The sequence below is a fragment of the Agrilus planipennis genome, unplaced genomic scaffold, assembly GCF_000699045.2.
Source record: "Agrilus planipennis isolate EAB-ADULT unplaced genomic scaffold, Apla_2.0 scaffold134, whole genome shotgun sequence".
Classification (NCBI taxonomy): Eukaryota; Metazoa; Arthropoda; class Insecta; order Coleoptera; family Buprestidae; genus Agrilus; species Agrilus planipennis.
In genome coordinates, this window is record NW_020438860.1 from 107,642 (window position 1) to 123,335 (window position 15,694).

The 15,694-nt window shown below is 33.8% G+C and overlaps 1 protein-coding gene across 1 annotated transcript in view; it reads left to right on the forward strand.

Moving 5' to 3' along the window:
* Positions 1-6,265: 6,265 nt before the first annotated feature.
* The window catches only part of LOC108738979 (peroxidase), a 16,048-nt gene continuing 6,619 nt past the window's right edge, over positions 6,266-15,694 (forward strand). Inside the window, exon 1 of the mRNA XM_018472612.1 lies at positions 6,266-6,506. Within this exon, the coding sequence (XP_018328114.1) occupies positions 6,493-6,506 (14 nt within the window). The 5' untranslated portion in view covers positions 6,266-6,492. The remainder of the gene's footprint in view (positions 6,507-15,694) is intronic.

The following is a 15,694-nucleotide window of genomic DNA, read 5'->3' on the forward strand; positions in this document are numbered from 1 at the left end:
TTTTTCTTTTTCGTACTCTGAGCGAGTCATAACATAATTCGTCCAATTTTGCGCCGATTTAAATCAGTTCATGCACCAATGAACATATCAAAAAAATCGCATAACAAAAAGGTCAAAAAACCAGTATTGTGACATTCGCTTTTTAATGGATACCTACAATGGGTGGAGACCCGTTCCAACAAAAAAAATATCTGAACTCACTGCCTGCCACACAAATGGTAGGTAATTACTAACAGTTGAGTAACGTAACACATTGAAAAACCTATTTGGCATATACTTATAATAGAGTAGGAGAAAATCATAATTTTGCAACTTGAATATTTTTTGATTCACGAACAATTAAAAATTTCAGTCAAATTGCAATGAAAACAAAAATAAATAATCGTATACAAATGCGTCAATATTTTCCAGAAAGTCTACAAAATTCGTTCATTTTCTCCTCTGTAAACTATTTATTGTACAAGCCTTTGTCGATAAGTGGTCTGGCAGCATTTTTTCGAAAGTCCTATTGCCTTTCCTCTAAGTCTAAGCCAAGCATGTGATTTACCGATTGATTGGTACTTCTCGATACTACTGATTATGTTCAATTTTCCATGTTCAAGTCTCACGGGGCACAGACCAGTCGATAATAAATCTATGTACTTATATACCGGTGCAATTGTTTAGGCGAACCACTTATCTGTTATCGTTTAAATTTAACTAGTTCATTCGATATTTGAACAAAACCATTTCAACGATTTTAGTCGACGAAGTAATATCATTTATCATGCGTGTACCATGTTCATATATCAATATCAATAGAATTATTTAAACACACCCCCCAGAGTCTAATGTAAACTGCGACATCGTGACCACTTTTTTTTCGCAATCGGTTTCTACTCCTTGACAAAATTACCTGGAGGCATGAACGTCTGAAAATTTAAACTAAGAACGCATCACAATGTAGAACGCAGCCTTAAACTTAGTCTGTAACAATTACTTCTTTTGTATACTTGAATAAGGCGAAAGGAATATTTAAATTAATACAAAAAATCCATTCCGAAAGCGAACGAATGGATCCATTACCTCTAAATAAGATAATTAGTTCTTAGAAGACAAAGGACAGCGTATTTTAAATTGTAGCCATTGTTTGATCTACCTACGGAAACGGTACAGTAGATATTAAAAGATTCTGGAGCTGAACGATTAAATTGAAGATAAAAGGAGAGCTTAAGCCTGATTTCGGTATTCAGAATGTTTTCGTTTAATCAAAATCGGCAACGTGGCTTGTTGCAGTTGGAAAACAAACAATTGGAAAAAAGCAGTCGGGTGTAAATGTCTCTATATAGGTGTATAATTGGTTGCATATAACAACAAAACAATGACGATTTATTCAAATCAATTAACTATAATCGATAAATATTTTATGTGACGTACAACTTTTATGAACAAAAATACGTTTCTAACGTTTTATATGAAGATAATTCAAGATAATCAAATTTAGGGTGTTGGTAGTACCTACCATGTAAACCATTATGACAAAATTACGTTAATTTTCCAAAACAAAATAGTGAAAACGTGAACAGTAAACTATAAATTTGAGAAAATGCAAAAAATTAGCATAATATGTAAATCGCTTTAAGCTTTAGCAAAACAGCTACGATTTATGTAATACGGCCGTGCGCAATTTTCGGCAATTTAGAATTTGTATCTTGCCCATTCTAAGCACGTTGTTAGTAGCGACACACCTACGGAAGAGACAACTGATTTCTTTCACTGATAATAAATAACAAAAAAAGAAACCGATTTCGCAAAAAAACTTTGAATCAAATTCTGTACACACTCTATTATCCTACAATTCAGAAACTTCAAAGAATCGATACTGTTACAACGAGGGAAACCAAATCCGAAATATAGAATGTTCAAAATTATTTTTTGTTTATGGTTATATAATGACATATAACAACCAAACTGCTGTCCCGATTTTGTCACTGGTCCTTTTTTATAATAACATATCACCTATGTATATTATTATGTAAATGCGTGTTTGTATATCGGCTGTAAGAGTAAATAAAAAATTAATTAACAGAGCCGTCTTCTCGCTTTCTTCGGACACTTGAAAAATTCTTTTTCGGCGACCGATTGCGAAACGCTGTCGTACACATTTTTTCGGCCACGTACCTCGCATACCGCGGCGTACGTACAGTACAGTACCATATATAAAAAGCCCATACAACAGTTACTAACNAGTCTACAAAATTCGTTCATTTTCTCCTCTGTAATCAAGAACGTTCCTGAATGATATCTCACCGTTCTTTGCTCAGAACGGTACAGAGTTACAGATTTTTCCTGAACACTTTACATCGATTGGATTCGAGAATATTTTAGAATATTCTAGAAGATTCGAGAACGTTCCTGAATTACATCTAATTGCTCTTAATCGATACAAGAGTAATCCAGCATGTATAAAATAAAAATTTCTATTTTGACCTACAATTAGATACACTTTAACAAGCGGAAAAAATATTGTACCTACTGAATTATTTAACTTCGATTGAGTCTTTTTTTTTTTTACTTTTTTCTGATCTAAAGGCTAGTCACGGCGCAAGTCAACTTTAGCTATCACCCGTTCTACAGCATATTAATAAACTTTCCTGAATAAAAAATCGGCCTGTTATTTCGAAATTCCTTTCAAATATTCCTTTCAACATCCTCTCCAAAAAAAAGGAACAAATGCATTACGTGCTGTTGTGGATGGATAAAATGAAACTTTATGAAATTCGATAAAAATTGCACTACAGTTTTAAACAAAAAATAATAATTAGTTTTATTAATCAAGACAATTTCGTGGAAACAGTAAATTACTTGATGAAAGAATTTTAATCACTTATGTAAAATATAATGTAATAATTGTTCATCAGAGCAAAAGTAATTTAAAATCGCCCGAAAGGAAACCACAATTTTTTATGTCTCCTGACTTTTCTTATCATTGTGATCACACTTAATCAAAATTGGTTAGCAGAAACTACGATAAAATACTTTTCACCAAGAACAAACAAAAACGGAAAAATTGACCATAAAATACTCGAGATCTTTATAGTATAAAGAAAAAGTGTTAAATTTAAATTAAACCAAAGAAAAGAAAATCACAAGGGAATGATGGAAAAAGAATGGGATTTTTTTTTTATGGAAACATTACAGATGAAAGCTGGAAAAGACAGAAAATGTGTGGAAAGATACGGAAACTTTAACTATAGTCATTGACAAGCAAAAAAGAAAAGAAAAAATGAAAAATATAAAATTCATGCAGGAATACAGGAAAATATGGAAAGAAAGGACGAAAAACCAATTTATTTGGAATGGGAATGGCACATAAAATGGGAAATTCAAATGGAAGAAAAAGATGCTGTTTTAGCAACCACCGAAAATGTGAAATTATTTTGTTTTTATATCTTAAACAACAAGCTTTTTATGCCCTCCATAAACCAAATCTTAATTATTCAACAAAAATAATAATATTATCGGCATTCTATTCTAATAACCACGTAAGTAATATAGTTTACTATTGCATTACATGCTTTCATACACGGATCCATTTAAAACCAGGTCAAAACTCTTCCTCGTTACCGATTGAGACTATAAAAAATTACTTTCTTCGGTAGGTAGTTATTTTTTTTCTTTTTCGTACTCTGAGCGAGTCATAACATAATTCGTCCAATTTTGCGCCGATTTAAATCAGTTCATGCACCAATGAACATATCAAAAAAATCGCATAACAAAAAGGTCAAAAAACCAGTATTGTGACATTCGCTTTTTAATGGATACCTACAATGGGTGGAGACCCGTTCCAACAAAAAAAATATCTGAACTCACTGCCTGCCACACAAATGGTAGGTAATTACTAACAGTTGAGTAACGTAACACATTGAAAAACCTATTTGGCATATACTTATAATAGAGTAGGAGAAAATCATAATTTTGCAACTTGAATATTTTTTGATTCACGAACAATTAAAAATTTCAGTCAAATTGCAATGAAAACAAAAATAAATAATAGTATACAAATGCGTCAATATTTTCCAGAAAGTCTACAAAATTCATTCATTTTCTCCTCTGTAAACTATTTATTGTACAAGCCTTTGTCGATAAGTGGTCTGGCAGCATTTTTTCGAAAGTCCTATTGCCTTTCCTCTAAGTCTAAGCCAAGCATGTGATTTACCGATTGATTGGTACTTCTCGATACTACTGATTATGTACAATTTTCCATGTTCAAGTCTCACGGGGCACAGACCAGTCGATAATAAATCTATGTACTTATATACCGGTGCAATTGTTTAGGCGAACCACTTATCTGTTATCGTTTAAATTTAACTAGTTCATTCGATATTTGAACAAAACCATTTCAACGATTTTAGTCGACGAAGTAATATCATTTATCATGCGTGTACCATGTTCATATATCAATATCAATAGAATTATTTAAACACACCCCCCACAGTCTAATGTAAACTGCGACATCGTGACCACTTTTTTTTCGCAATCGGTTTCTACTCCTTGACAAAATTACCTGGAGGCATGAACGTCTGAAAATTTAAACTAAGAACGCATCACAATGTAGAACGCAGCCTTAAACTTAGTCTGTAACAATTACTTCTTTTGTATACTTGAATAAGGCGAAAGGAATATTTAAATTAATACAAAAAATCCATTCCGAAAGCGAATGAATGGATCCATTACCTCTAAATAAGATAATTAGTTCTTAGAAGACAAAGGACAGCGTATTTTAAATTGTAGCCATTGTTTGATCTACCTACGGAAACGGTACAGTAGATATTAAAAGATTCTGGAGCTGAACGATTAAATTGAAGATAAAAGGAGAGCTTAAGCCTAATTTCGGTATTCAGAATGTTTTCGTTTAATCAAAATCGGCAACGTGGCTTGTTGCAGTTGGAAAACAAACAATTGGAAAAAAGCAGTCGGGTGTAAATGTCTCTATATAGGTGTATAATTGGTTGCATATAACAACAAAACAATGACGATTTATTCAAATCAATTAACTATAATCGATAAATATTTTATGTGACGTACAACTTTTATGAACAAAAATACGTTTCTAACGTTTTATATGAAGATAATTCAAGATAATCAAATTTAGGGTGTTGGTAGTACCTACCATGTAAACCATTATGACAAAATTACGTTAATTTTCCAAAACAAAATAGTGAAAACGTGAACAGTAAACTATAAATTTGAGAAAATGCAAAAAATTAGCATAATATGTAAATCGCTTTAAGCTTTAGCAAAACAGCTACGATTTATGTAATACGGCCGTGCGCAATTTTCGGCAATTTAGAATTTGTATCTTGCCCATTCTAAGCACGTTGTTAGTAGCGACACACCTACGGAAGAGACAACTGATTTCTTTCACTGATAATAAATAACAAAAAAAGAAACCGATTTCGCAAAAAAACTTTGAATCAAATTCTGTACACACTCTATTATCCTACAATTCAGAAACTTCAAAGAATCGATACTGTTACAACGAGGGAAACCAAATCCGAAATATAGAATGTTCAAAATTATTTTTTGTTTATGGTTATATAATGACATATAACAACCAAACTGCTGTCCCGATTTTGTCACTGGTCCTTTTTTATAATAACATATCACCTATGTATATTATTATGTAAATGCGTGTTTGTATATCGGCTGTAAGAGTAAATAAAAAATTAATTAACAGAGCCGTCTTCTCGCTTTCTTCGGACACTTGAAAAATTCTTTTTCGGCGACCGATTGCGAAACGCTGTCGTACACATTTTTTCGGCCACGTACCTCGCATACCGCGGCGTACGTACAGTACAGTACCATATATAAAAAGCCCATACAACAGTTACTAACAACAACAATAATAATAATTGTAACGGTCCACACACCTCAATTTACAAATTAGATATGTTTAAAAGTCAAAAAACCGAAACCTATTTCCTTTTTCCTTACTACAGACCAATTACTTAAGGAATAAAACTATTTGTCATTTACCAGTTTAAATAACTGAATTTCAACACCAATTCTCATTAAATGGTCGGTGGTCTCTTCCAATTGCCCCAATTTTTTTGTTTTTTATTTTTCATTGCAATGTCTTAATAATTTACGTTAATATTTCGCAGCAAGCATGCACCGATATATCTGATTGAGGACAGCTAACTGCCCCTTATCTCATACGTTAGAAAATACTCTCTCCTTCTTTGGATCCTTTGGTAACCGAGAATGCACCTCGACTTACAAGAAGTAAACTAGGCAGTAAGTGAGCCAGTACCTTCGAAGACATAAAACACTGTAGTCAGGTTGACCTCCGACTAAAAAAAATCGCGATTCCTTTACGTTTCTATCGTTTAAGACTATTTAGTGTGTGAAACATTAAAGCAACATTTAAACGAACGTATTGTGAAAGTGAACCATCACCGAACTTAACTGGGAATCTCTTTTTTTGTCCTAACAGGAAGATACGTAGATATGAATAGATTCAAGTAAGACATTATTTTTTTGTTTTTTTTTTCTTGTATTGTTTTGCATTTACTTTTTTTTAACAATTGTTATATTAAAATCATTGCCCCATATACAGATTAAGGGAAATTTTTTGAAAAAAGTGGAAAATTGAATAAAATTACATGCAAACAGAATATTTTAAAGTAGTTTTCCAAATTTCCTTGAATTTTAAACCGTGTTCTTTGTGATGTATCCTATTTTGCGAATTTTCTTGAGTTTTTCTTTAGAACTGTATCACTAAAAGTCTCGAGAAAACTCACAAAAAGGAATTTTTACCAATTTTACGTCTAACTATCACGAGTTCTTCAAGTAAAAATTAATAGAAATTATGTGTTCATCTTTGGCAAATAAATTCAGATAGAATCAATAAAAACAGAAAAAGTACAAAGTACTAAACAAAATATAATTACAAAAGTTCTGCATTTTAATGATTCCACAAATCCAAATAATATATTGGACAACCTGAATAAGATTTGGATCAGTGCGATTTCCCAATATTTCTTCGTTTAAGTACTAAGACAAATAAGTACCTATTTATTTTTCTCGTAACAGCACGTGAGTTAGACTTCAATTTAAGATCTTGCTACGTAACAAGCGCAAGTAACTACAGTGTTTTATGCAATTTTTACCAATACCTATGTTTACCACACCCCGCATATTTTCGAACCATTAATGGTATAAATAAAAAAAAACAAACAGAGGTATATACACGTAGTCTTAGCAAGCTGAAGGCTTTTATTTATACTTATACGATATCAAATGCAATGTATGTTACCATTTTAATCGATTCGTAACATTACCTCTATGTTGTACAAAAATTTTTAATGTGTAAATAATAAATAAAAATTAAAAAAATATTACGTCAATTGAGATGATGTTCCTCATTCCTCTCTCTCTCTCTGTTTCTGTCTAAATAAAATTAACTTGAACGACGATAAAATCTGCTATCGATATAGTGAGAGGGACATTTAAAGCCTTAGTTAGCGATCGTTCCTAGCAATAGATGCATTATTAAAAAAAAAAATTAAATTAGCAGCATCACTGGGCCGAGCGTAATAGTTTCGTGTTTAGGAGAGAGTATATCACAGAGTTCACCTTTTACTTTCTATCAGACGTTGAGTCATTTTGAGATTGTATAAAACACATGTCTGTTTATTACATGGTGAAACGTAAGGGTCTTTCACCGTGTCTTGTCCATATCGAAATGAGAAATGAAACGAATTTTCACACATTAATAAATTGTTTATTAATGTCCTAAATTCTATTTCTTCACGATGCATGTGCACATCTCTTTTGTTTTTGTCTAAATAATCTAAAGTTTCACACAGGCAATTTCGAACAATAAGGTGAAAATTTTTATTAATTAAAATAATTCAACTTTGCATTTGATAATCGGGGCAATGTAGCGAGATAAGTAGACTAACTTAAGCACTAAAGCATCTTAATCTCATAATCAACTGTTGATTTAAATTGGGTCGTAACTGCAGAAATTTAAACCAATTACTTTTGATTTACTTTATTATACAACATATGGGTACTTCAATTGTTAATAAGTTGTAATGCATTTATGTTGTTACTCTTTCATTTTTACAACGTGTTTACAAAATAACCCAATTTTTGAAGCAACCCTGACCTTTTGTAGAGTAGCGTAGACCCCCTTCACCAAATATCTTTAAAAACAATGACAATTTACGTATATTTGTACACATGTATACGAACCGACCTAATTTTTCTCCAACAGTTACTTTATTATGTACCTAATCGTTCTTTATGGTGATAACAAGTGTTAGAAAATTGTTACCCCCCCCAATACTTATAATTATAATTATATCCAACCTCATATTGTACTTTTAAACATGAAGGGTGCCCCAAATTTTAATTTAGGGATAATAATTCTAGAATCTTTTAGTTTTCGTTTACTTAGAGTAAAAGTTCGTTCAACTGGAAAGTGTGAAATCGCATTTAATTTGATCAAAATGCAGACGAACAAAAGACGTCTTCGTGAATTGATACTGTTAAAATAATTAACTCACGAAAAGTGAATTAGTGGGACACAACATAAAAGGACCATGACATTAAGGTTCAATCTCACGCCGAACAACCTTGTCATTCAGATCGGTTTTTATTTTAAATACAATTTCACACAATAATTGCCGTGCAGTGGCAGTCAATAAGAGCCTTTTGTTAACGTTAAACAAATCTGATTACTCGCTCTAGTAAATGAGACAGCAAATGCAGTTCAACAACAAAAAAAATTCAAATATAAATAAAAATAGTACTGCAAGCTTTGGGGGGGGGGAGTGGAGCTCAAGTTTAACGACACACACTAGCGCGTACCCCTAATGGGCGTCAGGATATTTTCTTTGAATAAAAATACCCTATTCGGTCTAAACAATTGCAAAAAACATAGCGGGTTTAAATGTCTACGTTAAGGTGTACATTTGGTTACATATATACACATACACATAAATTAAAAGGTGGAAGGTTGTCTAGGCCTACTTTTAATATCAACGAGCGGCTTTGAATGGCTAAATTCGGATGTAGTCGTTACTAATACTGATAAGTGCACAGGGCTACTGATAAATAATCAAACGTTTCAACATGAAACCGAAAAGAATTATTATTATGTATTTCCTTATCTGAATCTTGGTGCGCACTTTTGCTTGTAAGGATAATGTTACGTCACGAACGTTTGACAGATCGGTTTTGGTGACCTCAGCTGTCACCACGTGGGAATTTGAACTTTACGATAGCCAAAAGTGTGGTCAAATGTAGAACACGTTCGAGAGGTAAAATCAAAACGACCAATTAACATCTTGGCGAGGTTCAATAAAAAGAGAGCATGTTCTCTCAACCTTGGCAGATAAAACAATTTGTTGCATCACGCATCCTCCTTCCCTGGAGAAACATTTAATTAGAGCGGTAATATAAATGTAAATTTACCGATAATAATAAAACAAAAATGCTGGTATGCAAGGGAAGAAGAAGTAGGGGAAGAACGAATATAAGGATAGGAGTAGTAGGGATATAAAGCAGAGGATAGTGCAGGGTCGAATCGAAGCAGAGGATAGTGCTCGAGAACGATGAATTTAGAAATTCAAAAAAGATTGTTAAAAGGGTATATGCTGTTCGCGCTGTACGGGTGCGAAACATAGATGGTGGGCGCTGGGGAAAAGAAAGGGTTAAAAGCGTTCGAAATGTGGTGCTACAGGCGAATGATGAGGATACCGTGGATAGAGAAGGTTAGAAATGAAGAGGTATTAGAAAGAATAGGAGAACAGAGGACTCTATGGAAATCAATAAGAAATAGATTGGTAGGAGACCTTGTCAGGCGCGAAGGTCTAGTCAGAGACATATTAGAGGCAGAAACGGGAGTTAAAAGGGGTAGAGGTAGACCTCTCTGCTCACAAATAGTCAAGGATGTGGGATGTTCTAGTTTTAGGGAAATGCGAAGAATCTCAGGATAGGAAAAAGTGGAGGTGCGTGTCCAACCAGTCTAACGACCTTATGATGATGATATAAATAAATAACCAATATAGTATGATCACCTATCTACATTTTATAATAATCCATCTTCATTTTGCGAAATATTTGTTATGCATACGCCTAGCCAGAGACATATTTGAAGCAGCAGAAGCAAGAGTTAACGAGACATGGCGGTAGACCTAGATTAGATTATATTATTATAGATCTAGATTAAATTATATTTTTTCTAAGTTATAGTTAACAAAAGTTCTTGATATTACAATGTCTTGTTCGAATGAAAATCCTACAGGTATCGTTAAAACCCTGTTTAATTTTATGGTTACCATATGACCCGAACTCCTTTCAACTCATTTCTTTAATTTCATGTAAATTATTTCTGACAACAGCAACAGTTACAGCAGCATGTAAGAGGAAAAAGATGACAAACTCTGTTTGAATTGAATTACATAAGTTGTCTTATGGCGTTACGGAAAAGTGATTAAATAACATAGAAGGTCGTTTTGCGGCAAAGCACCTTGTTCATATGTATACATTTTCACTCAGCAGAGACCAGAGCTCCTTTCTTATTAACAAACGAAATACGTCGAGAAATGTATCCCACCACATACCTATGTATTTACATGCTTACAGAACGTACGAAATTTTCTTGCAAAACACCTCTCCTCGCTTGCCATATACGTACCTATCTATCTACATATATCTGATACACTTTAATTCCTTTAAAGCCAAGTATAAGACATATAAAGCATACATGCACTTATACTTATTATAATTATAACAATTGCTCGTTATTAAGCCTTTTTTACATACGTTAACCCCTAAATATAGAGTTTACCTTTTTCGGCGTTGTCTTTTATCTTTAATTAACATTGCGACCGTCTATTAAACAATGGCGAATTGTAATAAGTAAATAGAAACAATCGACAGATTTCATTTAAAAAAAAAATCAATGGGCGCAGAGTACGGCGAATAAAGAGGATGCTATCGATACAGACTACGATCGTCGCATTATAAAATATATCCTACTTTTGAACGGCTGACTAAGTAACAATGAAGCCAATTAAACCAATTTTGTTAACCTGGATACCGAAATACCTGTTTCCGAATAGCCAGAAGCCATTTAATTTAACTATTACTATCAGGTATACTTTTGAGTGCGTACGCCAAGCAATACCTACTGAAACGTTACTATTTCAAACCAGACTAATCAAATACAAGACGTCCATATTCTGTGCGAATTTAAGACACCTAATAAATAATTGGACAATTGAAATCAATTAAATATGGCCACACGTTACAAGTTTCATACATTATCAGATACTAATTAGTTTACATAAATGTTCAATGTGGTAATAGGTATCAAATACGATATTTGTATTTCGCAAAACGCCTTTTAGCGCTCTGTAACACACCTGTGTACGTGTTACAAACCCAAAATATGATTATATCATATATCTGTCTGTATATCCACTCTTTGAAGACAGTCTTATCGCCCATAATACACTCAATATAATTTTATTTCCGAATTATGTACGCCGGTGTTCCACAAGGTACTATCTTAGGACCTCTACTGTTTTCATTGTATTATAACAGCTAGCTTTTCACGGGGTTTTTACCTAAGTAATTATTTTTGAGTCTATTTCAATCAAGGAACAAAAAGCTCTTTATTGCGTAAAAATCAATGCCAACAGTTCGCTCTAGATTACTGGGCATCTTCAACGCTAATTTTTGAAAGTCAACACAGATGGAATTTTTTGAACCATAGATTCGTATTTAGGGCGAAACCATGACAGAGCTTTATGTTTCTTTTTGGATTTGATTACTTAAAAAATTATATCACACGGATCTCTTAATTAACCGACGATGAGACGCCCAATAACCTGTTCGAAGCATCAGTAGCCGATTGCATTTGAATAATTAATATTCATTATCGAATACGTTATCGTGATGTACGGCAATTTGTCATAACAAGCACGCTTAAATCCAATTTTGCACTGAAGGTCGCGAAATTTCTTATTCCACTCAACAATTTGATAGGAAGAAGCGCGCAGTAAAATAAAAAAAACATAAGGTGGATGTTCGATGACGTCGCCCGTGACACACTGACCTCCTCTAACAACTTAATCGGTAAGCACACTCGCGGATAACAATAATTTAAAAAAAAGGTCAACAATGGTCATGCACGTAGATGAACGTATAATCAGCCAATTCATTGTCTATTAGGGTGAACACGATTATCTAACGCAACGTAAATTTAAATCTCAAAAATCGACAAGTATTTCCAAACTTTCAGAAAACCTATCAAATGGGTTGAAATATTATGTTTATTATTTAGAAGGGCAAGAGGTGAAATAATCATTTTAAATTTACAAACGGAAAATCTGAAGGCGGTTATACTATAGAATATACGTAGAAAACAAAATAACAACAACCTCCCCTAAAAGTACTTATAGCACCCCTTACATAACTGTTAGACCTGCTAATAAATTACCTCACATCCATAATCCGATATTAAACAACTTCTAGAGTTAGGATACAAAAGATTATTGTGGAAAAAGAACAACTTCCCCTGATAAATAATAATTTAATATTGAGGGGTTCAGCACCCTATTGACTAATTATTTCACGGTTCTTGTCTTAATTAAGGTATCTCTTTGAGTTTAGACACCAAAAATAGTCGTGTCTATTTTCACATTCGTTATTTCTTTAATTAAATGTGTACGTTTGATTTTGCGTTTTAATTAAATCGCATACGAAGAAAATACATTTCCGCCACAGGCATTTATTAAACCTGAATAATTTTCTCCCTGTGGAACACAAAATCGGGCAGCAACTTTGCCACCAGACAAAAGGGGAAAATAGAAAAAATCCTACCTTAGTCTACGATGAAGAAGATCTAGGCGGCGTTCGAACGACAGGAAAATAAAAAAGATCGGACTGCACTTTTTCGTTTATACTGTGACAATTTTCGTATTGTTACCACTCCCGCACTTTCGCACGATACTGTACGTCACTCCCGGGACGAAAACGAACGAAAAGACTGGCAACCCGTCTCGAACAAAAAAACCGAACCGAAATACCGGACGCGACCTGAAATGATTACGGAAATTAACACACCCCCGGGGGTGTCCCGACCGAAATGACCCTAGGTCACAAACTTAATCGCAAGAAAATACACATTAGTTAAATGCAAAAATGGTTAATAAAATTGCAGCCCTACAAATACCTGAACCATAAGCTTTTGAATCTTGAAATCGGAAAAACTATTTGTTTATTGTAGTTTTATAGTTTAAATGTTTGAGGATTAATAAAAACGATGATAATGAATTCAAATTTAATCATTGAAAATTTTTAATTGAAATGAAAATATTATATTTAAAGACGTAAATTCTTATTAANCTTTTACTTAAACCCAACGAGCCAATTTGATAGCCCCTACACCTACAAGAGGTAGGTTGAAGTGGTTACTATAAAAGCTTTCGCGTTGTTGCAATTGGCTGGACGACCGCCCTCATTTCCTCCCCAACACGGTATAATTTCCACAAGAGCTTTTATTTAAGCCTAACGAATCAATCAATGAAGCCAATTCGAAAGCCCCTACACCTACAAGAGGTAGGCTGAAGTGGTTATTATAAAAGCTTTCGAGTTGTTGCAATTGGCTGTAAGACCGCCCTCCCCCTAAAAATTGATCACATAATGAGGGGGGCATTAAAAATTAATCAAAATCAATTATTGGTAACTTATATAAATGAATAAACATAGTTATTCACCAATGGCTCATGTAGAAATATATTGACTATGAAAAGTAACAAAAAACCACCAGAAGAGAAAGTTTCTTTAATTACTTTACGTAGATTTTGCCCTGTTAAATGGGGGGGGGGCATCATCAGGAGTTCGAATATAACATTATAACGTAGCAGTATGACATTCAACAGTCACAGTGTTGCACTTGTACTCCTAATGATCCCCCCCAAGCAAGGCGAAATGTACATAGAGTAAATAAAGATGAACATTACAGAACTTTGTATTTGTTTGCTAATATTCTTATAGAAATGATTGGTTAATTAGAAGATTAGACAATTCATGTAGGAACTACTGCTACTAATAAATTAAAAAGAATTAATATATACTAGTTAAGAGTTCAAAAACTACTTTTCTGAATTATCTCAAGAAAAAATGCAGTTGATATTTGGAAGCACATAATAGCAATTAACCAATTCTTTCTATTTAACAAAATGTTTGGGTGAAATATGAAATACTAAAAAAATCGCACAAAAGTTTCTAATAAAACCGTCAACCGATAAATCCGTCGCGACGTCGACCAATCGCCACCAACACCTGAAAATCAATAACAAAGAATATTAATTACTATTACTACAAAATAATAAAAATTCAAAAATGAAAATTAGGTTTGACTTATTGTTAATTAGTAATTCAAACTGATAGAAGTGCAAATTGAACTTTTCCAAAGTATCTCAAAAAGCTTTTCAATTTAAGAATTTTGAAACCAAAAGAGAAATTTATTTTATTAAAACGTTCATTTGGCAACTCATTTGAAAAATAACGTTGACAACTAATTGGGTTAGTAAACGATATACCAAAATCCTACCTTAGTCTACGATGAAGAAGATCTAGGCGGCGTTCGAACGACAGGAAAATAAAATAGATCGGACTGCACTTTTTCGTTTATACTGTGACAATTTTCATCTTGTCATCGTTCCCGTTTTTTCGCGCGTTACTGTACGACACTCCCGGGACGAACACTTTGGAGGAACCGGGAAAAACCCGACCCGAAGGACCGAACGCGCCCTGAAAAGTACCTACGAAAGAATCGACGAACGTGAACTTTTGTGCGAGACTATACATATTTCTACATGAGCTTTTACCTAAGCCTAATAAATCAATCAATAAAGCCATTTTGAAAACCCCTACAACACCTACAACAGGTAGGTTGAAGTAGTTATTATTAAAGCTTTCGCACTGCTGGGCAACCGCCCTACCCTTGCAGTAAAATTTCCGTAAAAGCTTTTAAACCCAACAGCCGTTTCATCCTAAAGGGGGTAGCAGACTGAAATGTTTAACAAAACATTCCAATTAGTTGGAAATTATTATTGGACGCCCCCACTGCAGTAAAACTTTTGTTAATTTAATCAGTGGAGCCAGTTTAAAAACCCCTACACCTACAAGAGGTAGGCTGAAGTTGTTGTTTTAAAAGCTTTCACATTGTTGCAATTTGCCCTCACCCCCTCCCTCTCGCGGTAAAATTTCCACAAAAGCTTTTATTTAAACCCAACTAATCAATTGAGGCAATTTGATAGCCCCTACACCTACAAGAGGTAGGTTGGAGTGGTTACTATAAAAGCTTTCGCGTTGTTGCAATTGGCAGGACAAACGTCCTCGCCCCCTCCCCCTTGCGGTACATCTTCCACAAAAGCTTTTACTTAAACCCAACGAGCCAATTTGATAGCCCCTACACCTACAAGAGGTAGGTTGAAGTGGTTACTATAAAAGCTTTCGCGTTGTTGCAATTGGCACGACAAACGTCCTCGCCCCCTCCCCCTTGCGGTACAACTTCCACAAAAGCTTTTACTTAAACCCAACGAGCCAATTTGATAGCCCCTACACCTACAAGAGGTAGGTTGAAGTGGTTACTATAAAAGCTTTCGCGTTGTTGCAATTGGCA